This window comes from Narcine bancroftii, chromosome 1, assembly GCF_036971445.1.
Source record: "Narcine bancroftii isolate sNarBan1 chromosome 1, sNarBan1.hap1, whole genome shotgun sequence".
Lineage (NCBI taxonomy): Eukaryota > Metazoa > Chordata > Chondrichthyes > Torpediniformes > Narcinidae > Narcine > Narcine bancroftii.
Window position 1 is genome coordinate 49,563,520 of NC_091469.1, and position 27,137 is coordinate 49,590,656.

General features: G+C 48.3%; 1 protein-coding gene across 4 annotated transcripts in view; it reads right to left on the reverse strand.

Moving 5' to 3' along the window:
- The window catches only part of LOC138758132 (sodium/potassium/calcium exchanger 2-like), a 237,633-nt gene that overhangs the window by 15,971 nt on the left and 194,525 nt on the right, over positions 1-27,137 (reverse strand). For all 4 annotated transcript variants that reach the window (XM_069926631.1, XM_069926640.1, XM_069926657.1 and 1 more), the window contains 2 exons: positions 24,299-24,397; positions 4,342-4,454 (listed from right to left, as the gene is read on the reverse strand). In XM_069926631.1, coding sequence (XP_069782732.1) covers positions 4,342-4,454; positions 24,299-24,397 — 212 coding nt within the window. The remainder of the gene's footprint in view (positions 1-4,341; positions 4,455-24,298; positions 24,398-27,137) is intronic.

Consider the following 27,137-nt stretch of genomic DNA (forward strand, 5'->3'; position numbering starts at 1 on the left):
GTGTAAAAAAAGGTTGCCGCTCATGTTCCTGTTAAATCTCTCCCTCTCAATTTTAACCCTTGCCTTCAGGTTCTAGATTCCCCTACTCTGGGCAAAAGACTATGCGTTCACCTGATCTATTCCTTTCATGATTAATCTAGAATTTCAAAACTTTTTGCTGTAACTAGACCACTACCACCCACATCTACCCTTTCCAACCCTTTTGCACCTTCAACAGGGATCGATTTTTCTGTGTCGCCCTGGTGTGCTCTTCCCTTTCTATCCACTTCTCTATGGCCCCCAGTACTTGCCCCTTAAACTACACTAGGTGAAACATTTTCTCTTACACCTCCATCATTCTTGTGAGGCCAGGATTCATGAGTACCTCCTCCAACCTCGTCAACTGCATTTGGTGCTCCCGATGAAGCCTCCTTGAAATTGGTGAGACCAATCACACACTTGAGGAGCATCTAAACTCTTGTCATCATGTCCATTTCAAGCTCCTGGTTGCATACTATTTCAACTCCCTTTCCCATTCTCACAAAACCGGAACAGTCCACATCCTTCACCGGGCAGAGCTTCCTGGGGTGCTTCTGCTGGCTGGTTGAGAAAGAGTCCATGTTCAAGAGTTTTAGCTAGTTTAATGGCTTTCTGCAGCTTCAGCTCACCCTGTTCTAGCAGTCGCTGATGAATGTAATCCGATCTGATGCCTGCTACACTGGCATCTCAGATCAGCTCCTCTGTGTACTCTTCTGCTGATATGGCCTTGCAGCCACAGGCCTGACTGAGGTCTCGCAGGACCTGAAGGTAATCATCGATCAGTTTCCCGGGTTGCTGCTTATGCATGGCTTGGCATAGACTTCATTCACCTGGCCCAGGTACTGGCCTTTCAGAATGTCCACTGCTTCGGCGAATGTCTTGCAATCTCTGACCATTGGGTAAATGCTGTGCCCAGCCCATGAGAACAGTAAGTGCAGTTTATCTGCGTCAGATTGGATAATCGCAGTGGAGGCCTGCAGAAACACGTTGAAGCAGCGTAGCCAGAGTTCGATCTTGTCGATGTTTCCAGTGATTGCGGATTGATTTCCAGACTCTCTGGTCTCAGTAACTTGTCCATTCCAAAAAAAAATTATGGTAATAAAATTGATGAGCTATCAATAACTCCAAAGACTAGAAGTTACCTGACTGATAGGCTTTTATTACCATAGACAAAAGGCACCTCTATGTTGCTGACCCAAGACCGGAGCTTGTTCTGGGGGAAGGGTTATGGCATTGCCACCTTTATTAGGGGAATCAAGGTGGAGGAGCCACAGGTACAATCAGTAAGGGATGGGTCAACCATACACACACAAACAGTATTAACAGTGGTTCCACCACATAAAACTAATGGTTGTCATCTGGGAGGCTGGCTGGCTGGGAATTACTTGGCTGTTTTTGCTATAGCTTCACAGTTAGTCCAGAGATTTAACATTATTAGATTGATGCTTAACTATCAGGCAAGTCTGATGCTGCTCCTGGCCTGATCTGCTGCACATCAAATTCGACAAGGGTTGATCCATCGATTTATAGCAATTGCAGAGTGAGGAACACATCAAGGTTACAGACTGTCGTGGTGTAAAATTCTGCTGCTCCCTGATGGTCCACATCACCTCAGGGATGGCCAGTTTTGAGCAGTTTTCTGATTTAAGCAAAGAGACACAGGAGAAACATAACACATCAGGCAGCATTCCATGGGCAGAGATGGTTAGTTAGCATTTCAGGTCGGAACCTTTTACATCTCTGTCAATGGATGCGGCCTGTCCTGCGGAGTCCCTCCAGTTTCTCATTGTTTGCTCAAGATTCCAGCATCTGCAGGTTTTGGGTTTCTTGACTGTTCTGATTTAAACCCATTAAACATAATGCAGGGCATCTCTAATATGAAGACAAAACTTTTTGTGGGCAGTGATTGTTTGGTGGTCAGTTTTATCAATGCCATCATAGACAGATACATCCAATACAGGCAGATCAATGAGAATGAGGGGAGATAAGTTTACCATTGTGTTGGGCCACATTTTATCCATCACAAACAAAATCCTAGGCCATTCAGAGTTCATCCAGCTCTGGTGATGGACATTGATGCCCCTCACCTAGAGTACAGTCTTGTAACTTTCAGTGCTCCTTTGAGGTGTCATTCAATATAGAGGAGCAGTGATCAATCAGTTTGGAGAGAATAAGAGGTAATAATCAGAAGGGGATCTGAGCTGTTTCCAGGAAAATTCAAAGGGCTGGAGTCAATGTTGATGGATTCCAGAGTTTTCCCTAACTACCTTTCTATCTCTGTATCATAATAATGAAGGATAAATGGGAGGACGAGAACTTTAAATGTGAGAGTTTGGTGAACAAGGCAAGAGGACAAGCACATAGCTGATGGACATGTTCTCAAAATATAATCAAAGCCCTACATTTTGTTTTCACCACTGGACAGATAAAAGACAATTAATCCAGGGTTCTTGGGATATTGTATTAATTGGATGCTCAATCAAGGTGGACTATAAAGCTGGAAAATCCAATAAGGCAGTAATTATGGAAATTTGGATCAATGCCCATGTGAAGATAGCACAGTCAGTGATGAGCACACAAACAAATGTCGTCATGGTAGCAGTGAAAACCCTTTCAAGTGTACACCATTATTACAAACCAGCAGATCTGCAACTGAGAAGCACTTGAAATTTATGACTACAGCTGCAAATAGATTAACCTGCAACTCCAAGAGCAAATCAAGCAATTGCATGGAGAGAAAATAAAAGGACTGTACACATAGACCCCGGAAGCAAACTTATTTTCATGAAGCCTTGAAAGTTGCTCAGAATCAACTAATACCATTTTTCCTTTAATTGATGTTATTTTATAATCTTTAACTGAGCCTTGACAATAGTTGGGCTAAAGCACACCTACTGTTTGGTGGCTCGGAAGACAGCAGCTGATAAGGCACTCTTGCAGCTCAGCAAGTTTCCTGATTCATGCGACTGAAGACTCAAGAGTGGAATGTGAGCAGTCTGGTGCCACAGGTCCTCTCCCTCCACAGAGGGGGCTAAGGATAGATGTATTGCATGGAGGGGTAGGGTACACATTTAGCTCTTAGGCTTTAAGCTACCAACTTGTGCAGCCCCAGTCATCTGGATCAGAATGTTGGCTTGTTTTGTTCTCTGTTGCCAAGGTAAGTTTATTTATTTTTAAAAATTAATAGCTATGTTAATTAATTTGCATAATTTTTAGTTGTTTTAAAATACATTCATTTTAATAACAAACTAAAATAAATTAAACAATATTTCAACTATTTCTAAATATTTCTCAACAATAGAAATATTTATCAACAGTTGAAAATGCCTTTGACAATGAGGAAGGAATTAGATGAGAACAGGGAGAGAGGTGGGGGGGGCGGAGGGGGGGGTGGTGGGGGTAGGGAGAAAGTCTCTCCCTGAAATCTGCTGACTGAGGCTTGGTCATTGGCTGCACCAAGTCTGAACTAGCTCAATTATTCCTCATTTTGATTAGTCTAAATCAGGATTTATCAACATTTTTTGGTTATGGCCCCCTTAGGACTCTGCTCCAAGTTTATTGGCCCCCTTCCCTGTGAAGCAGACAACTAAAAAAAACATAAAAATATTTATTTTATGTGAGTTGAAAAGAAAACCAGGCTTTTACAAGGCCCCTGTTGATGATGGCTGGTCATAATGGATTAGATTGAAATAAATGCTCACTGATGGAATAATTATGGAAAAATGGTATTATTTAACTGAATATTATTCAATAGCATTGAAACTGGGACATGAATGTTAGTTACAAACTTGCTCACAACTGCATAGTAAAATAAAGGTTGCTTCTTTCTCTATGGTCAACATTAGAGCAAAGATGCTTACAATGCAGAGAGCATTATGAAGGTAAATGGAAACAGTTGACTAGTTTCAGATGTTCTTCAGTTTGAGATTGGCCCCAACAGCATGACTTAGTCCAACATAAATTTCATCTGTATGCATTATAATGCAACTTCCAAACCTTTCATGGCTAAATATTTCCAAATTTTCTATTTTTTGTGTGTCAATGAAAAAATAATTGTTTAATAAGCAAAGTAGCAAAGATACCAATTCAAACATAATTATGGGATTAAGCTGCTAACAGTTCAAATCTCTGACGGTGGACGACTAACATATTTGCCTTTCCATCAGAGACAACCAACTTTTCACAGACATGTGTACTCAGACCTGGTCCACTACAACCTCTGCAAGGACATACATACACAGGCCTGGCTCACCGCCACCTCTGTGTGGATGAACATACACAGACCTAACTCATTGTAACCTCTGTATGGACACGTACACATACCTGGCCCACTGCGACTTCTGCTCCATTGGGCAGGCATCCATTTTGCACTGCGGGGGGAGGGTCCTTTGGAGGTGTTACTTCAACTTCTACTTGGGCTGTGTTTGGCAGCTCAACTTTGCATAAAATAAGGAAAACACAACAAATTAGAAAGTAACCCCAAAATGCTCATCAAAATAACAATTCAGTTTCTTAAAAATCTTACGTTATGCAAAATATATTGATACAAACTACTAAATGTGCTCTAAAATTTCAAAACCCACACATTTACATAATACAACCCTCGAGTCCTGTTGATGGTGGACCGAGCTGGCCAGAAATAATTTATTTTCAAATGTCAACTGAACATGGATGCATAATTCAATAAAGGTGAAGGTTCCATTATTATCACATAATATGACATTTAGAATGTTACATAAATGAAATTCTTTTGAAACTTTTCCACTGGAACCTTGTCCCTGGAATTGATGGCCAATTTACCCTTTAAGGCACCAGTGGAAAAGGGAAATAATTAGCACACTGGCTTCAAATGACGTAAAATCACCCCAGGGATTGACGACCTTGACCCCTACTCATATCCCTGGCATCGGCTGATTAAACCAGTAGAAAAAGAACAAGTTGCATCCTGGGACTATTGTTGAAGGTGGATTCTCCTGTTATCAAGGATGACTTGTGGTCAGTGTGAAAGCAGTTTGTGTCCTGGTTAAAAGTGGCCCAGTGGAAACAGCAAAAATGGCTTCTTTAACCAGGACACTGTGCAGTCAATTAACTGGGATGCCAGTGGAAAAAGGGCTCTCAACTTTTGCCTATCATAAGGCAGACAGAGAATCACCACTTTGTCCAGCACCCTTCATGGAAACTAACTGCACCCAGTGTTCCTGGTTGGTCTCTCCTCCAAGTACTGGCTAGTCAATCCCAGTTTTATTCAGGCTATTATGTGCTGTGTGATATTCTTCTTTTCCCAAAAGGTGTTGTCATGCTGTATCAGTATGTCAATGTCTAACCAAAATAGTGCCCTTGGTGAATGAACTGAACAAGCTCCATGTCTTGGGAATATAGCAGGAAACGACAGCATCCAAATGGAATCCAAGCAGTCATAATGAAGACGTGCAAATTCCACAGAGACAGAATAGGAGGTCAGGTTTGAATGCAGCTTATGAGATTTGTGAGGCAGTACCTCCACCAGTCCTGCCACTCTGCCCCACTCCAATGTCCTGTCCACTCTGCTCCCACTCCAATGTCCTGTCCACCCTGCTCCCACCCCAATGTCCTGTCCACTCTGCTCCCACCCCAATGTTCTGTCCACTCTGCTCCCACCCCATTGTTCTGTCCACTCTTCCCCACTCCAATGTCCTGTCCACTCTGCTCCCACCCCAATGTTCTGTCCACTCTGCTCCCACCCCAATGTCCTGTCCACTCTGCTCCCACCCCAATGTCCTGTCCACTCTGCTCCCACCCCAATGTTCTGTCCAGTCTTCCCCACTCCAATGTCCTGTCCACTCTGCTCCCACCCCAATGTTCTGTCCACTCTGCTCCCACCCCAATGTTCTGTCCACTCTGCTCCCACTCCAATGTTCTGTCCACTCTGCTCCCACTCCAATGTCCTGTCCACTCTGTTCCCACCCCAATGTCCTGTCCACTCTGCTCCCACCCCAATGTTCTGTCCACTCTGCCCCACTCCAATGTCCTGTCCACTCTGCTCCCACCCCAATGTTCTGTCCACTCTGCTCCCAACCCAATGTTCTGTCCACTCTGCCCCACTCCAATGTCCTGTCCACTCTGCTCCCACCCCAATGTCCTGTCCACTCTGCTCCCACCCCAATGTCCTGTCCACTCTGCTCCCACACCAATGTCCTGTCCACTCTGCTCACACCCCAATGTTCTGTCCACTCTGCTCCCACCCCAATGTTCTGTCCACTCTGCCCCACCACAATGTTCTGTCCACTCTGCTCCCACCCCAATGTTCTGTCCACTCTGCTCCCACCCCAATGTTCTGTCCACTCTGCTCCCACCCCAATGTTCTGTCCACTCTGCCCCACCCCAATGTTCTGTCCACTCTGCTCCCACCCCAATGTTCTGTCCACTCTGCTCCCACCCCAATGTTCTGTCCACTCTGCTCCCACCCCAATGTTCTGTCCACTCTGCTCCCACCCCAATGTTCTGTCCACTCTGCTCCCACCCCAATGTTCTGTCCACTCTGCTCCCACCCCAATGTTCTGTCCACTCTGTCCCACTCCAATGTCCTGTCCACTCTGCTCCCACCCCAATGTCCTGTCCACTCTGCCCCACTCCAATGTCCTGTCCACTCTGCTCCCACTCCAATGTTCTGTCCACTCTGCTCCCACTCCAATGTTCTGTCCACTCTGCTCCCACCCCAATGTTCTGTCCACTCTGCTCCCACTCCAATGTTCTGTCCACTCTGCTCCCACCCCAATGTTCTGTCCACTCTGCTCCCACTCCAATGTTCTGTCCACACTGCTCCCACTCCAATGTTCTGTCCACTCTGCTCCCACTCCAATGTTCTGCCCACTCTGCTCCCACTCCAATGTTCTGTCCACTCTGCTCCCACTCCAATGTTCTGTCCACTCTGCTCCCACTCCAATGATCTGTCCACTCTGCTCCCACTCCAATGTTCTGTCCACTCTGCTCCCACCCCAATGTTCTGTCCACTCTGCTCCCAACCCAATGTTCTGTCCACTCTGCTCCCACTCCAATGTTCTGTCCACTCTGCTCCCACTCCAATGTTCTGTCCACTCTGCTCCCACTCCAATGTTCTGTCCACTCTGCTCCCACCCCAATGTTCTGTCCACTCTGCTCCCACCCCAATGTTCCGTCCACTCTGCTCCCACCCCAATGTTCTGTCCACTCTGCTCCCACCCCAATGTTCTGTCCACTCTGCTCCTACTCCAATGTTCTGTCCACTCTGCTCCCACTCCAATGTTCTGTCCACTCTGCTCCCACCCCAATGTTCTGTCCACTCTGCTCCCACTCCAATGTTCTGTCCACTCTGCTCCCACTCCAATGTTCTGTCCACTCTGCTCCCACCCCAACGTTCTGTCCACTCTGCTCCCACCCCAACGTTCTGTCCACTCTGCTCCCACCCCAATGTTCTGTCCACTCTGCTCCCACCCCAATGTTCTGTCCACTCTGCTCCCACCCCAATGTTCTGTCCACTCTGCTCCCACTCCAATGTTCTGTCCACTCTGCTCCCACCCCAATGTTCTGTCCACTCTGCTCCCACCCCAATGTTCTGTCCACTCTGCTCCCACTCCAATGTTCTGTCCACTCTGCTCCCACCCCAATGTTCTGTCCACTCTGCTCCCACCCGAATGTTCTGTCCACTCTGCTCCCACCCCAATGTTCTGTCCACTCTGCTCCCACTCCAATGTTCTGTCCACTCTGCTCCCACTCCAATGTTCTGTCCACTCTGCTCCCACCCCAATGTTCTGTCCACTCTGCTCCCACTCCAATGTTCTGTCCACTCTGCTCCCACCCCAATGTTCTGTCCACTCTGTTCCCACTCCAATGTTCTGTCCACTCTGCTCCCACCCCAATGTTCTGTCCACTCTGCTCCCACTCCAATGTTCTGTCCACACTGCTCCCACTCCAATGTTCTTTCCACTCTGCTCCCACTCCAATGTTCTGTCCACTCTGCTCCCACTCCAATGTTCTGTCCACTCTGCTCCCACCCCAATGTTCTGTCCACTCTGCTCCCACTCCAATGTTCTGTCCACTCTGCTCCCACTCCAATGTTCTGTCCACTCTGCTCCCACTCCAATGTTCTGTCCACTCTGCTCCCACCCCAATGTTCTGTCCACTCTGCTCCCACTCCAATGTTCTGTCCACTCTGCTCCCACTCCAATGTTCTGTCCACTCTGCTCCCACCCCAATGTTCTGTCCACTCTGCTCCCACCCCAATGTTCTGTCCACTCTGCTCCCACTCCAATGTTCTGTCCACTCTGCTCCCACTCCAATGTTCTGTCCACTCTGCTCCCACTCCAATGTTCTGTCCACTCTGCTCCCACTCCAATGTTCTGTCCACTCTGCTCCCACTCCAATGTTCTGTCCACTCTGCTCCCACCCCAATGTTCTGTCCACTCTGCTCCCACCCCAATGTTCTGTCCACTCTGCTCCCACTCCAATGTTCTGTCCACTCTGCTCCCACCCCAATGTTCTGTCCACTCTGCTCCCACTCCAATGTTCTGTCCACACTGCTCCCACTCCAATGTTCTGTCCACTCTGCTCCCACTCCAATGTTCTGTCCACTCTGCTCCCACTCCAATGTTCTGTCCACTCTGCTCCGACTCCAATGTTCTGTCCACTCTGCTCCCACTCCAATGTTCTGTCCACTCTGCTCCCACTCCAATGTTCTGTCCACTCTGCTCCCACTCCAATGTTCTGTCCACTCTGCTCCCACTCCAATGATCTGTCCACTCTGCTCCCACTCCAATGTTCTGTCCACTCTGCTCCCACCCCAATGTTCTGTCCACTCTGCTCCCACCCCAATGTTCTGTCCACTCTGCTCCCACTCCAATGTTCTGTCCACTTTGCTCCCAACCCAATGTTCTGTCCACTCTGCTCCCACTCCAATGTTCTGTCCACTCTGCTCCCACTCCAATGTTCTGTCCACTCTGGTCCCACTCCAATGTTCTGTCCACTCTGCTCCCACCCCAATGTTCTGTCCACTCTGCTCCCACCCCAATGTTCTGTCCACTCTGCTCCCACCCCAATGTTCTGTCCACTCTGCTCCCACTCCAATGTTCTGTCCACTCTGCTCCCACTCCAATGTTCTGTCCACTCTGCTCCCACTCCAATGTTCTGTCCACTCTGCTCCCACCCCAATGTTCTGTCCACTCTGCTCCCACTCCAATGTTCTGTCCACTCTGCTCCCACTCCAATGTTCTGTCCACTCTGCTCCCACCCCAATGTTCTGTCCACTCTGCTCCCACCCCAATGTTCTGTCCACTCTGCTCCCACTCCAATGTTCTGTCCACTCTGCTCCCACCCCAATGTTCTGTCCACTCTGCTCCCACTCCAATGTTCTGTCCACACTGCTCCCACTCCAATGTTCTGTCCACTCTGCTCCCACTCCAATGTTCTGTCCACTCTGCTCCCACTCCAATGTTCTGTCCACTCTGCTCTCACTCCAATGTTCTGTCCACTCTGCTCCCACTCCAATGTTCTGTCCACTCAGCTCCCAACCCAATGTTCTGTCCACTCTGCTCCCACTCCAATGTTCTGTCCACTCTGGTCCCACACCAATGTTCTGTCCACTCTGCTCCCACCCCAATGTTCTGTCCACTCTGCTCCCACCCCAATGTGCTGTCCACTCTGCTCCCACCCCAATGTTCTGTCCACTCTGCTCCCACTCCAATGTTCTGTCCACTCTGCTCCCACCCCAATGTTCTGTCCACTCTGCTCCCACCCCAATGTTCTGTCCACTCTGCTCCCACTCCAATGTTCTGTCCACTCTGCTCCCACCCCAATGTTCTGTCCACTCTGCTCCCACTCCAATGTTCTGTCCACACTGCTCCCACTCCAATGTTCTGTCCACTCTGCTCCCACTCCAATGTTCTGTCCACTCTGCTCCCACTCCAATGTTCTGTCCACTCTGCTCCCACTCCAATGTTCTGTCCACTCTGCTCCCACTCCAATGTTCTGTCCACTCTGCTCCCACTCCAATGTTCTGTCCACTCTGCTCCCACTCCAATGTTCTGTCCACTCTGCTCCCACCCCAATGTTCTGTCCACTCTGCTCCCACCCCAATGTTCTGTCCACTCTGCTCCCACTCCAATGTTCTGTCCACTCAGCTCCCAACCCAATGTTCTGTCCACTCTGCTCCCACTCCAATGTTCTGTCCACTCTGCTCCCACCCCAATGTGCTGTCCACTCTGCTCCCACTCCAATGTTCTGTCCACTCTGCTCCCACTCCAATGTTCTGTCCACTCTGCTCCCACTCCAATGTTCTGTCCACTCTGCCCCCACCCCAATGTTCTGTCCACTCTGCCCCCACCCCAATGTTCTGTCCACTCTGCTCCCACCCCAATGTTCTGTCCACTCTGCTCCCACTCCAATGTCCTGTCCACTCTACTCCCACCCTAATGTTTTGTCCACTCTGCTCCCACTCCAATGTTCTGTCCACTCTGTCCCCACCCCAATGTTCTGTCCACTCTGCCCCCACCCCAATGTTCTGTCCACTCTGCTCCCACTCCAATGTTCTGTCCACTCTGTCCCCACCCCAATGTTCTGTCCACTCTGCTCCCACTCCAATGTTCTGTCCACTCTGCTCCCACTCCAATGTTCTGTCCACTCTGCTCCCACCCCAATGTTCTGTCCACTCTGCTCCCACCCCAACGTTCTGTCCACTCTGCTCCCACCCCATTGTTCTGTCCACTCTGCTCCCACCCCAATGTTCTGTCCACTGCTCCCACTCCAATGTTCTGTCCACTCTGCTCCCACTCCAATGTTCTGTCCACTCTGCTCCCACCCCAATGTTCTGTCCACTCTGCTCCCACCCCAATGTTCTGTCCACTCTGCTCCCACTCCAATGTTCTGTCCACTCTGCTCCCACCCCAATGTTCTGTCCACTCTGCTCCCACTCCAATGTTCTGCCCACTCTGCTCCCACTCCAATGTTCTGTCCACTCTGCTCCCACTCCAATGTTCTCTCCACTCTGCTCCCACTCCAATGTTCTGTCCACTCTGCTCCCACTCCAATGATCTGTCCATTCTGCTCCCACTCCAATGTTCTGTCCACTCTGCTCCCACCCCAATGTTCTGTCCACTCTGCTCCCACTCCAATGTTCTGTCCACTCTGCTCCCAACCCAATGTTCTGTCCACTCTGCTCCCACTCCAATGTTCTGTCCACTCTGCTCCCACTCCAATGTTCTGTCCACTCTGCTCCCACCCCAATGTTCTGTCCACTCTGCTCACACCCCAATGTTCTGTCCACTCTGCTCCCACCCCAATGTTCTGTCCACTCTGCTCCCACCCCAATGTTCTGTCCACTCTGCTCCTACTCCAATGTTCTGTCCACTCTGCTCCCACTCCAATGTTCTGTCCACTCTGCTCCCACTCCAATTTTCTGTCCACTCTGCTCCCACTCCAATGTTCTGTCCACTCTGCTCCCACCCCAACGTTCTGTCCACTCTGCTCCCATCCCAACGTTCTGTCCACACTGCTCCCACTCCAATGTTCTGTCCACTCTGCTCCCACTCCAATGTTCTGTCCACTCTGCTCCCACTCCAATGTTCTGTCCACTCTGCTCCCACTCCAATGTTCTGTCCACTCTGCTCCCACTCCAATGTTCTGTCCACTCTGCTCCCACCCCAATGTTCTGTCCACTCTGCTCCCACTCCAATGTTCTGTCCACTCAGCTCCCAACCCAATGTTCTGTCCACTCTGCTCCCACTCCAATGTTCTGTCCACTCTGGTCCCACTCCAATGTTCTGTCCACTCTGCTCCCACCCCAATGTTCTGTCCACTCTGCTCCCACCCCAATGTGCTGTCCACTCTGCTCCCACCCCAATGTTCTGTCCACTCTGCTCCCACCCCAATGTTCTGTCCACTCTGCTCCCACTCCAATGTTCTGTCCACTCTGCTCCCACTCCAATGTTCTGTCCACTCTGCTCCCACTCCAATGTTCTGTACACTCTGCTCCCACCCCAATGTTCTGTTCACTCTGCCCCAACCCCAATGTTCTGTCCACTCTGCCCCCACCTCAATGTTCTGTCCACTCTGCTCCCACCCCAATGTTCTGTCCACTCTTCTCCCACTCCAATGTTCTGTCCACTCTGCTCCCACTCCAATGTTCTGTCCACTCTGCCCCCACCCCAATGTTCTGTCCACTCTGCCCCCACCCCAAAGTTCTGTCCACTCTGCTCCCACCCCAATGTTCTGTCCACTCTGCTCCCACTCCAATGTTCTGTCCACTCTGTCCCCACCCCAATGTTCTGTCCACTCTGCTCCCACTCCAATGTTCTGTCCACTCTGCTCCCACTCCAATGTTCTGTCCACTCTGCTCCCACCCCAATGTTCTGTCCACTCTGCTCCCACCCCAACGTTCTGTCCACTCTGCTCCCACCCCATTGTTCTGTCCACTCTGCTCCCACCCCAATGTTCTGTCCACTGCTCCCACTGCAATGTTCTGTCCACTCTGCTCCCACTCCAATGTTCTGTCCACTCTGCTCCCACCCCAATGTTCTGTCCACTCTGCTCCCACCCCAATGTTCTGTCCACTCTGTTCCCACTCCAATGTTCTGTCCACTCTGCTCCCACCCCAATGTTCTGTCCACTCTGCTCCCACTCCAATGTTCTGTCCACACTGCTCCCACTCCAATGTTCTGTCCACTCTGCTCCCACTCCAATGTTCTGTCCACTTTGCTCCCAACCCAATGTTCTGTCCACTCTGCTCCCACTCCAATGTTCTGTCCACTCTGCTCCCACTCCAATGTTCTGTCCACTCTGGTCCCACTCCAATGTTCTGTCCACTCTGCTCCCACCCCAATGTTCTGTCCACTCTGCTCCCACTCCAATGTTCTGTCCACTCTGCTCCCACTCCAATGTTCTGTCCACTCTGCTCCCACCCCAACGTTCTGTCCACTCTGCTCCCACCCCAACATTCTGTCCACTCTGCTCCCACCCCAACGTTCTGTCCACTCTGCTCCCACCCCAATGTTCTGTCCACTCTGCTCCCACCCCAATGTTCTGTCCACTCTGCTCCCACTCCAATGTTCTGTCCACTCTGCTCCCACTCCAATGTTCTGTCCACTCTGCTCCCACCCCAATGTTCTGTCCACTCTGCTCCCACTCCAATGTTCTGTCCACTCTGCTCCCACTCCAATGTTCTGTCCACTCTGCTCCCACTCCAATGTTCTGTCCACTCTGCTCCCACCCCAACGTTCTGTCCACTCTGCTCCCACCCCAACATTCTGTCCACTCTGCTCCCACCCCAATGTTCTGTCCACTCTGCTCCCACCCCAATGTTCTGTCCACTCTGCTCCCACCCCAATGTTCTGTCCACTCTGCTCCCACTCCAATGTTCTGTCCACTCTGCTCCCACTCCAATGTTCTGTCCACTCTGCTCCCACCCCAATGTTCTGTCCACTCTGCTCCCACTCCAATGTTCTGTCCACTCTGCTCCCACTCCAATGTTCTGTCCACTCTGCTCCCACCCCAATGTTCTGTCCACTCTTTTCCCACCCCAATGTTCTGTCCACTCTGCTCCCACCCCAATGTTCTGTCCACTCTGCTCCCACTCCAATGTTCTGTCCACTCTGCTCCCACTCCAATGTTCTGTCCACTCTGCTCCCACTCCAATGTTCAGTCCACTCTGCTCCCAACCCAATGTTCTGTCCACTCTGCTCCCACTCCAATGTTCTCTCCACTCTGCTCCCACTCCAATGTTCTGTCCACTCTGGTCCCACTCCAATGTTCTGTCCACTCTGCTCCCACCCCAATGTTCTGTCCACTCTGCTCCCACCCCAATGTGCTGTCCACTCTGCTCCCACCCCAATGTACTGTCCACTCTGCTCCCACTCCAATGTTCTGTCTACTCTGCTCCCAGTCCAATGTTCTGTCCACTCTGCTCCCACTCCAATGTTCTGTACACTCTGCTCCCACCCCAATGTTCTGTCCACTCTGCCCCCACCTCAATGTTCTGTCCACTCTGCTCCCACCCCAATGTTCTGTCCACTCTGCTCCCACTCCAATGTTCTGTCCACTCTGCTCCCACTCCAATGTTCTGTCCACTCTGCCCCCACCCCAATGTTCTGTCCACTCTGCCCCCACCCCAATGTTCTGTCCACTCTGCTCCCACCCCAATGTTCTGTCCACTCTGCTCCCACTCCAATGTCCTGTCCACTCTACTCCCACCCTAATGTTCTGTCCACTCTGCTCCCACTCCAATGTTCTGTCCACTCTGTCCCCACCCCAATGTTCTGTCCACTCTGCTCCCACTCCAATGTTCTGTCCACTCTGCTCCCACCCCAATGTTCTGTACCCTCTGCTCCCACCCCAATGTTCTGTCCACTCTACTCCCACCCTAATGTTCTGTCCACTCTGCTCCCTCCTCAATGTTCTGTCCACTCTGCTCCCACTCCAATGTTCTGTCCACTCTGCTCCCACCCCAATGTTCTCTCCACTCTACTCCCACCTCAATGTTCTGTCCACTCTGCTCCCACCCCAATGATCTGTCCACTCTGCTCCCACCCCAATGATCTGTCCACTCTGCTCCCACCCCAATGTTCTCTCCACTCTACTCTCACCCTAATGTTCTGTCCACTCTGCTCCCACCCCAATGTTCTGTCCACTCTGCTCCCACCCCAATGTTCTGTCCACTCTGCTCCCACCCCAATGTTCTGTCAACTCTGCTCCCATCCCAATGTTCTGTCCACTCTATTCCCACCCTAATGTTCTGTCCACTCTGCTCCCACCCGAATGTTCTGTCCAATCTGCTCCCACCCCAATGTTCTGTCCAATCTGCTCCCACACCAATGTTCTGTCCACTCTGCTCCCACTGCAATGTTCTGTCCATGCTACTCCCACTCCAATGTTCCGTCCACTCTGCTCCCACTCCAATGTTCCGTCCACTCTGCTCCCACTGCAATGCTCTGTCCATCTGCTCCCACCCCAATGTTCTGTCCACTCTGCTCCCACCCCAATGTTCTGTCCACTCTGCCCCCACCCCAATGTTCTGTCCACTCTGCTCCCACCCCAATGTTGTGTCTACTCTGCCCCCACCCTAATATTCTGTCCACTCTGCTCCCTCTCTAATGTTATGTCTTCTCTGCTCCTACCCCAATGTTCTGTCCACTCTGCTCCCACCCCAATGTTCTGTTCCACGCTGTTCCTACACTAATGTTCTGTTCTTCTCCTCATCCACCCTAATGTTCTATTCCACGTTGCTCCCACCCTAATGTTCTGTTCTCTGCTCCCACCCTAATATTCTGTCCACTCTGCTCCCACCCCAATGTTCTGTCCGCTCTGCTCCCACCCCAATGTTCTGTCCGCTCTGCTCTCACCCCAATGTCCTGTTCCACGCTGTTCCTACACTAATGTTCTGTTCTTCTCCTCATCCACCCTAATGTTCTATTCCACGTTGCTCCCACCCTAATGTTCTGTTCTCTGCTCCCACCCTAATATTCTGTCCACTCTGCTCCCACTCCAATGTTCTGTCCACTCTGCTCCCACTCCAATGTTCTGTCCGCTCTGCTCCCACCCCAATGTTCTGTCCGCTCTGCTCCCACCCCAATGTTCTGTCCGCTCTGCTCCCACCCCAATGTTCTGTCCGCTCTGCTCCCACCCCAATGTTCTGTCCGCTCTGCTCCCACCCCAATGTTCTGTCCGCTCTGCTCCCACCCCAATGTTCTGTCCGCTCTGCTCCCACCCCAATGTTCTGTCCGCTCTGCTCCCACCCCAATGTTCTGTCCACTCTGCCCCCACACCAATGCTCTGTCCACTCTGCTCCCATCCCAATGTTCTGTCCACTCTGCTCCCACTCCAATGTTCTGTCCACTCTGCTCCCACCCCAATGTTCTGTCCACTCTGCCCCCACCCCAATGTTCTGTCCACTCTGCTCCCACCCCAATGTTCTGTCCACTCTGCTCCCACCCCAATGTTCTGTCCACTCTGCTCCCACTCCAATGTTCTGTCCACTCTGCTCCCACCCCAATGTTCTGTCCACTCTGCTCCCAGCCCAATGTTCTGTCCACTCTGCTCCCAGCCCAATGTTCTGTCCACTCTGCTCCCACCCCAATGTTCTGTCCACTCTGCTCCCACCCCAATGTTCTGTCTACTCTGCCCCCACCCTAATATTCTGTCCTCTCTGCTCCCTCTCTAATGTTATGTCTTCTCTGCTCCTACCCCAATGTTCTGTCCACTCTGCTCCCACTCCAATGTTCTGTCCACACTGCTCCCACTCCAATGTTCTGTCCACTCTGCTCCCACTCCAATGTTCTGTCCACTTTGCTCCCAACCCAATGTTCTGTCCACTCTGCTCCCACTCCAATGTTCTGTCCACTCTGCTCCCACTCCAATGTTCTGTCCACTCTGGTCCCACTCCAATGTTCTGTCCACTCTGCTCCCACCCCAATGTTCTGTCCACTCTGCTCCCACTCCAATGTTCTGTCCACTCTGCTCCCACTCCAATGTTCTGTCCACTCTGCTCCCACCCCAACGTTCTGTCCACTCTGCTCCCACCCCAACGTTCTGTCCACTCTGCTCCCACCCCAACGTTCTGTCCACTCTGCTCCCACCCCAATGTTCTGTCCACTCTGCTCCCACCCCAATGTTCTGTCCACTCTGCTCCCACTCCAATGTTCTGTCCACTCTGCTCCCACTCCAATGTTCTGTCCACTCTGCTCCCACCCCAATGTTCTGTCCACTCTGCTCCCACTCCAATGTTCTGTCCACTCTGCTCCCACTCCAATGTTCTGTCCACTCTGCTCCCACTCCAATGTTCTGTCCACTCTGCTCCCACCCCAACGTTCTGTCCACTCTGCTCCCACCCCAACATTCTGTCCACTCTGCTCCCACCCCAATGTTCTGTCCACTCTGCTCCCACCCCAATGTTCTGTCCACTCTGCTCCCACCCCAATGTTCTGTCCACTCTGCTCCCACTCCAATGTTCTGTCCACTCTGCTCCCACTCCAATGTTCTGTCCACTCTGCTCCCACCCCAATGTTCTGTCCACTCTGCTCCCACTCCAATGTTCTGTCCACTCTGCTCCCACTCCAATGTTCTGTCCACTCTGCTCCCACCCCAATGTTCTGTCCACTCTTTTCCCACCCCAATGTTCTGTCCACTCTGCTCCCACCCCAATGTTCTGTCCACTCTGCTCCCACTCCAATGTTCTGTCCACTCTGCTCCCACTCCAATGTTCTGTCCACTCTGCTCCCACTCCAATGTTCAGTCCACTCTGCTCCCAACCCAATGTTCTGTCCACTCTGCTCCCACTCCAATGTTCTCTCCACTCTGCTCCCACTCCAATGTTCTGTCCACTCTGGTCCCACTCCAATGTTCTGTCCACTCTGCTCCCACCCCAATGTTCTGTCCACTCTGCTCCCACCCCAATGTGCTGTCCACTCTGCTCCCACCCCAATGTACTGTCCACTCTGCTCCCACTCCAATGTTCTGTCTACTCTGCTCCCAGTCCAATGTTCTGTCCACTCTGCTCCCACTCCAATGTTCTGTACACTCTGCTCCCACCCCAATGTTCTGTCCACTCTGCCCCCACCTCAATGTTCTGTCCACTCTGCTCCCACCCCAATGTTCTGTCCACTCTGCTCCCACTCCAATGTTCTGTCCACTCTGCTCCCACTCCAATGTTCTGTCCACTCTGCCCCCACCCCAATGTTCTGTCCACTCTGCCCCCACCCCAATGTTCTGTCCACTCTGCTCCCACCCCAATGTTCTGTCCACTCTGCTCCCACTCCAATGTCCTGTCCACTCTACTCCCACCCTAATGTTCTGTCCACTCTGCTCCCACTCCAATGTTCTGTCCACTCTGTCCCCACCCCAATGTTCTGTCCACTCTGCTCCCACTCCAATGTTCTGTCCACTCTGCTCCCACCCCAATGTTCTGTACCCTCTGCTCCCACCCCAATGTTCTGTCCACTCTACTCCCACCCTAATGTTCTGTCCACTCTGCTCCCTCCTCAATGTTCTGTCCACTCTGCTCCCACTCCAATGTTCTGTCCACTCTGCTCCCACCCCAATGTTCTCTCCACTCTACTCCCACCTCAATGTTCTGTCCACTCTGCTCCCACCCCAATGATCTGTCCACTCTGCTCCCACCCCAATGATCTGTCCACTCTGCTCCCACCCCAATGTTCTGTCCACTCTACTCTCACCCTAATGTTCTGTCCACTCTGCTCCCACCCCAATGTTCTGTCCACTCTGCTCCCACCCCAATGTTCTGTCCACTCTGCTCCCACCCCAATGTTCTGTCAACTCTGCTCCCATCCCAATGTTCTGTCCACTCTATTCCCACCCTAATGTTCTGTCCACTCTGCTCCCACCCGAATGTTCTGTCCAATCTGCTCCCACCCCAATGTTCTGTCCAATCTGCTCCCACACCAATGTTCTGTCCACTCTGCTCCCACTGCAATGTTCTGTCCATGCTACTCCCACTCCAATGTTCCGTCCACTCTGCTCCCACTCCAATGTTCCGTCCACTCTGCTCCCACTGCAATGCTCTGTCCATCTGCTCCCACCCCAATGTTCTGTCCACTCTGCTCCCACCCCAATGTTCTGTCCACTCTGCCCCCACCCCAATGTTCTGTCCACTCTGCTCCCACCCCAATGTTGTGTCTACTCTGCCCCCACCCTAATATTCTGTCCACTCTGCTCCCTCTCTAATGTTATGTCTTCTCTGCTCCTACCCCAATGTTCTGTCCACTCTGCTCCCAACCCAATGTTCTGTTCCACGCTGTTCCTACACTAATGTTCTGTTCTTCTCCTCATCCACCCTAATGTTCTATTCCACGTTGCTCCCACCCTAATGTTCTGTTCTCTGCTCCCACCCTAATATTCTGTCCACTCTGCTCCCACCCCAATGTTCTGTCCGCTCTGCTCCCACCCCAATGTTCTGTCCGCTCTGCTCTCACCCCAATGTCCTGTTCCACGCTGTTCCTACACTAATGTTCTGTTCTTCTCCTCATCCACCCTAATGTTCTATTCCACGTTGCTCCCACCCTAATGTTCTGTTCTCTGCTCCCACCCTAATATTCTGTCCACTCTGCTCCCACTCCAATGTTCTGTCCACTCTGCTCCCACTCCAATGTTCTGTCCGCTCTGCTCCCACCCCAATGTTCTGTCCGCTCTGCTCCCACCCCAATGTTCTGTCCGCTCTGCTCCCACCCCAATGTTCTGTCCGCTCTGCTCCCACCCCAATGTTCTGTCCGCTCTGCTCCCACCCCAATGTTCTGTCCGCTCTGCTCCCACCCCAATGTTCTGTCCGCTCTGCTCCCACCCCAATGTTCTGTCCGCTCTGCTCCCACCCCAATGTTCTGTCCGCTCTGCTCCCACCCCAATGTTCTGTCCACTCTGCCCCCACACCAATGCTCTGTCCACTCTGCTCCCATCCCAATGTTCTGTCCACTCTGCTCCCACTCCAATGTTCTGTCCACTCTGCTCCCACCCCAATGTTCTGTCCACTCTGCCCCCACCCCAATGTTCTGTCCACTCTGCTCCCACCCCAATGTTCTGTCCACTCTGCTCCCACCCCAATGTTCTGTCCACTCTGCTCCCACTCCAATGTTCTGTCCACTCTGCTCCCACCCCAATGTTCTGTCCACTCTGCTCCCAGCCCAATGTTCTGTCCACTCTGCTCCCAGCCCAATGTTCTGTCCACTCTGCTCCCACCCCAATGTTCTGTCCACTCTGCTCCCACCCCAATGTTCTGTCTACTCTGCCCCCACCCTAATATTCTGTCCTCTCTGCTCCCTCTCTAATGTTATGTCTTCTCTGCTCCTACCCCAATGTTCTGTCCACTCTGCTCCCACCCCAATGTTCTGTTCCACGCTGTTACTACACTAATGTTCTGTTCTTCTTCTCATCCACCCTAATGTTCTATTCCATGTTGCTCCCACCCTAATGTTCTGTTCTCTGCTCCCACCCTAATGTTCTGTCCACTCTGCTCCCACCCCAATGTTCTGTCTACTCTGCTCCTACCCCAATGTTCTGTCCACTCTGCTCCCACCCTAATGTTCTGTCTACTCTGCCCCCACCCCAATGTTCTGTCCACTCTGTTCCCACCCCAATGTTCTGTCCACTCTTCTCCCACCCCAATGTTCTGTCCACTCTAATATTCTGTCCACTCTGCTCCCTCTCTAATGTTATGTCTACTCTGCTCCTACCCCAATGTTCTGTCCACTCTTCTCCCACCCCAATGTTCTGTCCACTCTAATATTCTGTCCACTCTGCCCCCACCCCAATGTTCTGTCCACTCTGTTCCCACCCCAATGTTCTGTCCACTCTTCTCCCACCCCAATGTTCTGTCCACTCTAATATTCTGTCCACTCTGCTCCCTCTCTAATGTTATGTCTACTCTGCTCCCACCCCAATGATCTGTCCACTCTGCTCCCACCCCAATGTTCTGTCCACTCTGCTCCCACCCAATGTTCTGTTCCACGCTGTTCCTACCCTAATGTTCTATTCTTCTCCTCACCCACCCTAATGTTCTGTTCCACATTGCTCCCACCCTAATGTTCTGTTCCACGCTGCTCCCACCCTAATGTTCTGTTTCTCTCCACTCCCACTCTAATGTTCTGTTCCCTATGCTCCCACTCTAATGTTCTGTCCACGCTGCTCTTATCCTAATGTTCTGTTCCACGCTGCTCCAATCCTAATATTCTGTCTACTCTGCTCCCACCCCAGTGTTCTTTTCCATGCTGTTCCTACCCTAATGTTCTATTCTTCTCCTCACCCACCCTAATGTTCTGTTCCACGCTGCTCTCACCCTATTGTTCTGTTCCTCTCCACTCCCACCCTAATGTTCTGTTCCATTCCGCTCTCACCCTAATATTCTGTTTCTCTCCACTCTCCCACCCTAATGTTCTGTTCCACGCTGCTCCCACCCTAATGTTCTGTTCTTCTCCACACCCACCCTAATGTTCTGTTCCACGCTGCTCCCACCCTATTGTTCTGTTCCTCTCCACTCCCACCCTAATGTTCTGTTCCCTCTGCTCCCACTCTAATGTTCTGTCCACGCTGCTCCAATCCTAATGTTCTGTTCCATGCTGCTCCTACCCTAATGTTCTGTTCCATTCCGCTCTCACCCTAATATTCTGTTCCTCTCCACTCTCCCACCCTAATGTTCTGTTCCACGCTGCTCCCACACCTAGTGTTCTGTTCTACTCTGCTCCTACTCTAATGTTCCATTCCACTCTGCGCCGACCCCTAATGAGCCATCCAGTTCATTCAGTTCTCAAAGTTTATGGTTTCAAGTTTCTGTCTGAATCTCTTTTTAAAGTTACTTTCAAACGAATAATAACCAAACTTGTGCAATGATACATGGTCAATATTTTTCATTTTTTCAATTATGCTATGAGTGAGAATAGAATAAACATTCCTTCTCCTCCCATTGTTCAAATAATTTTATTGATTTAAGATTATTTCTTAGACTTTGGACCCAGAAAAGTAATTCAGTAATGGAAAGAGTAGAGAGCACCAAGTTCTTCAGAGTTCATTGAACAAGTGACCTATCCTGGAACCACTTGTCAGTAAGGTGGAACAGTGACTGAACTTCCTGAGAAAACTGAGGTGGACAAGGCTACTGGTCACCATCCTGTCAACTTTCTACAGGAGCTCCATCAAGAGCATCTGAGCCGACTGCATCACAGTGTAGTATGGTTGCTGTAGAATTTTGGATAGGAGAGAAGCAGAGAAGATCACTGGGGTCTCCCCCACCCCCTTCCATCAATGTGATCTACCAGGAGCATTGTTTGAAGAGAGTGCACAAAATCATTGAGGACTCCTGCCACCCTTGAAGCAGCATCTTTCAGCTACTCCTGTCGGGAAAGAGATACTGGAGTATCAGAGCAAGAACCACCAGGCTGAGAAACAGCTTCTTCCTACGGGCAGTGAGATTGGCAAATGACTGAATTAACTGCTCATACTATCCTTCCAATACTCTACTATTTATTAAACAATATTTATTTATTTTTATACTGCATGAGATCACTTGTCTGTATGTGTGATATGTCTGGTTGCGTATTTGCATGTTTTTCCACTGAGTGTTTCGTTGGGTTGTACTTGTACAATTGATGAACGGTTAACTTGAACTGAACTTAAGGAATCAATTTGACAGCAATCATATGATATTTAAAATACGACATCCACCTGCTTAAATCTGAGTAATTCAATAATTAGAAATGTATCCTTTCCTGAAACATAAACATATTTATTCAAAGTAATGACATAGAAGGATTTCAATCTGTGTTAAATAGGAAAAGATACAGATTTTTGTTGTCTTAATAATCCTGTAATTTATTATCATTAAATATTCTTGCACAGGGCTGAATCAAATATCAATTATTTTACGGTTGATCCATAATATTAGAAAGCGATTGAGCATAGCTCTGTTGACTATTGCATACTGTGCAACATACAGATGACACAAGTTTCATGTGTTTTTAATTCTTGATGTGCAGATCACAGCCAGATCTTAACTTAATGATATTATTAATGAAATCTAGATACAAACTCTGGTGATGTCCAAAATTGAGCTTTTAGGACTTCATGACTAAAGGAGACCAGTGGTGATTGTACTTGTGGACACTTCTGATTCTGTAAAGACAGCAGTTTGATCCTTAAATTGCAGACATCCGCATTTAAATGCCAATGCTCAGAGGAAAAATCATAATGAAAATTTTAGTGAGTCAGCACAGAAGCACTGAGTAACAGCACCCAAGGTCAACATGATCTGATTCATTGCTCAATCCACATGGGGATGATCAGTTCCATTTTCCTTCCCACTATTACCCTCACCCTTCCTTAGGCATTGATGACCATGGGTCTGAACATTCAGAATGTGTTTTACAGCTGTCAGTGGAATATCTCTCAGCAGCATTTCGGGCTGCATTAACTAGTGCTGAGAATTGAGGGGACGTGGTCTGAGGTGTGGGAATGATGTCATATTTGCAAAGGAATATTCCATCTTTGCTGTGCCTCATGCCTGACTTGATGGTATCTCATGCAAATATAGTTATGAACAGGGAGCACAATGCAGAGGTATTAGTTGAGTGGAACTAGATTTAAATAATGGTGTAATGCCCTTTCAGGGATCTTGATGGGACATGGAAATAGTGAAAATACAGATAGACCCCTACTTACAATGGGGTTCTGTTGCTGGACCTGCTATGGTAAGTTGAAATTATTGTAAATTGAAATATTAGCGGCCTCTACCTTTTTTATTTGAAACTAAAATGTTGAAGCTGCTCATTTATGTTCATTCATGTGTTTAATACATTAATGCACTATAGAGCGTGGATATGCAGAGTGCACAGTGCATGGTTGGACATCACTTTTATGATTCTTATTCTCACTGAGAGGCTTGCACCTTCCATAAGCCAGAGGATGTCCATGGTGGCTTTGTGGTCTACCTCTGGGTGGCAAAAAGAAACCTCTGAGCAGGTATCAGGTGAATGTTGGGAACTTCAAGGGTAGCCCTGTTTTATCGGTTAATTCCAAATAAATACCCTTTCAAGAACTGACAAAACCTAGCTTTAAGAGGAATTAAAGCACAAATAGAAGATAATTGCAGTTCGACGATGTTAAAATATTGGTTCATTATTTTTCATATTGGTTAAATGGATTAACTGATTTAGGCACTTAAGATAGAGATCCCCACTTGCAGGGACTTTTTTATTACATAAATTTTCAGAATGAGGGTGCCTTAACAAGACTGGTAGCCTTTGCCCATCCGTTCTTTCCCTTGAGATAGATATCTATTTGGGAAGTGAGGATAGAGCAACTATGAAGAAATAAATGTGCATTTTTAATTAAACAGAATGAAGGAATAGGATGGATTGATGAAATGATCTCTCTGGGGCTGATGGCGGAAACCCAAAATAAAAACAGTAAATTCTAGCATACTTCACAAGTCAAGGAGTGCCAGTAGACAGGGAGAATGGCTTTCATTTCAGGCTTTTTATCTTTAATAGAAACTTTCTTGTTCCCACGTTATAAAGACAAAATACAATTCTGCACAAAATAAAAAATTTTGGATTTAAATCCAAATGACATCACAGTAAATTATGTATTTCTGTTTGGGGTATCTTGCAGTATGTTCATGGACATTCATTTTTCCAAATACACAAGGAACTGCAATTGTAGATGAACAAGTTTATAAAACAACATTTACTTTATCTTCATATTCTGCTTTTGTAGAGTTACTTAGGAGGAAGGTTTGAAATCAACACCATGACAGTATGTCTGGTTTTACAGCAGAAAGCCTTACCCGTGTGATTAGTAGTGCTATTGGCTTTCTCGCTGTCGTCCACATTGCATTTGTTTTTGGCCAATTTGTGAAGTATTGAAGCTCTGTGACGGAATTTACCTGCAACAAAGAAAGGAATGAGTACTTACTTTTGCCTCTTGAATGAAAATTCATCCCACGGAAAACCATGAATTTGAGTATTTACAATAATCCGTCTACATTTTTTTTTACAACCAGTTTAATGTTATGAGCAATCTTAAATGATGCCCATAAAAAAAAGCAGACCATGATTAAAACAGGGCAGCTCAATTTCCCACTCCTAAATTTTGCTGAATGCTGTCAGGATGTCTGGCAAGAAATGCAATATTGGATTTGATGTAAACAATGCTGGCAGATTTTGATACTAACCCACTCTGGAATGGCCAGCACATTGGATGAAGCTGCCGGGGAGCCAGGAACTCCAAGATGTTCTAGACAGGGTTGAGCATCTAGGTCTCAAGGAAAGTTTGGAACTCAATAAAAACTTAAGCTTTTGTTCATTTGGACACCATGTTCTTCTCGTCTGCACTCTCCCTGCTCCCACAGCCACAAAAACCTTATAAAAACATTGCCTCAGCCTGGCCTCAAATAAGGATTTGAATTTTCTTAGATGCCACAGAGAGAATCTGCTGATTTGAACGCAGGTTTGCATCGCTGCTGGGCACTACAATGCTTACTAAATCTGTTCGATGTGGCTGAATAGCTGTTTGGCAAATAAGATAAAATATGCCAATCCAGGCTTGTGAATTTCCTGCCAGATGCTATAATCAGAGCAAATATATTCCTGGCGCAGTCCTAGATGAAATAATAAAAGAACTGATGACATTGCAATGCATGAAAGATAAATTAAAATAATTGGCCTACTTTTCAAAAAGATATATTTGCATTGTACAGATCACATTATATTTTTAATATTTGTTAATTATTGTGGAATTGATACATATAAATGATGAATTTGATGGCATGAATGATGAGACACAAATTGCTCCATTTACAAAGCTGAAATCTGATCACGTGGAAATTCCTATGACAATTTCATATTTATGATTGAGTTTTGAGGCATTACATGTTTCAACAATTACATCTTGAAGGAACAACATTCACCATGATATTGTACTCACGACTGAGCAGGGTTCCAAAAAATATTCAAGGAATCAATATTTAAAAAAAATACTTACAGTCATAAAATAAACTCAGTTTCTCACTAAAATTCAAGAATGAATGGCAAGGAGTTACATTTTTAATATTCACTTAGTATTAAACAATTGAGCTGACAGACCTGAAGCCATCTGTACGTTTGTTTTGCTGGCTGACGTGACCAAGGGGAGGACAAACATGCAACTCAAAGGATGTCTTCCACAGAACTGGCACAGCTGTGAAGTGTGTGCAGTAGAACCAGCCTGGGTTTGTAGGGCTTGCTCTCCAACCCTTTTCCAAACTTGAGTGCATCACATTGACCTTTGCACACACTGAAGGAGGAGAGCTTTTATTCTTTCATTGATATCAGGTGCACTTGACATGAGACTAGAATGTAATTTTCTAGTTTCATTGAATGCACGGGATTCCATCGAACCTTTTGAAAAGGGAGGATTGCTCTCCATGTTCAAGAATACTGTTATGCTTCAAGAAATCTGTTGCTATATATCTCTTGGCTGCAATTGTGTCCTTGATGTGCGTTTTTGCCTCCATAATGCAGATGACAAAATAATAATTCTTAATTTTAAGGTTCTCTGAACTTCCTAAAACTGTAAAAGGTACCACAGCCACATACTATACACATTTATGGATGTCCATTAATATTCTTGTGGGATACAACGGAAGCAATGCAGTATGTAGAATGATTTTAAGAGGATCAGCTTTGAGCAGAAACCAGCTAACAGGTGGGTAAAGTGACTCAGGTGCCCGGCCTGTACGATATCTGTTTTGCTCCCTCTTTATTCACAATGAATTATCGAGGAAAAGTTTTAACATCATTCCATCTGTTTAATGAATGTAAACCAGGATGCGATGTGATGGCCCACACATCTTAAGTGCACCTGAATCTATTAAAATTGCCAGGATTTTTTGATATTAAGACTCAGCCTTCAGCTAACATAGGCTACAAATCAACCTTCTTAGGAAGGCAGGGCCCATTTCTGGGCCTATTAATATTATACTTTGAACGCATCATTTTGAATGGTCCTGAAGGACTTTAATCAATCAAAACTTTGTACACCCTTGCAATTAAACATTAATAGGCCACAGGTCAATTCATTACATGAAGACTGAAAGAATTTCATTCTCCACAACTTTGCTATATTGTTCTTTCTTGAATTTCAAACTCTAATTTATCCATTTTTCCTTTTCATTTTTGCTCAAATTTCCTTTCAGTGCAGTTTCACCTTAGTTTTTGAGAATGAACATATGCATGTCTTTCTCACAAACCAGTGTCAGGTATTGGTATTCACAATGCCGAACCCTGACTTCTTCACAGGACAACAGTACAATTAAAGCTTAGCCCTCTATTTCTATGCCAATTACTAATTAAAACCAGCCCCACTTGTCGCCACTATGTATGGCAGCAAGAGATACATTTTCCCATTGTGCTCTCACTTAATTGCTATTTTCGCCTCTTCACTGGCAAGAGTCTGTGGAAGAGCTTGGCAAGGAGTGAACAAATATGAGAAATGACTAGTGCCAAAGGCCAAAGATTTATAGCTACACTAGGCAGCACTGAATTGTTCAGTATTGAAATCATGGAGTATTTTGCAAGTTAACTTTTGGAAGCAACACTTTTATTCTATCTCCTGTTATTTGTAAAAAATACGTTCCTTTGTTGCTA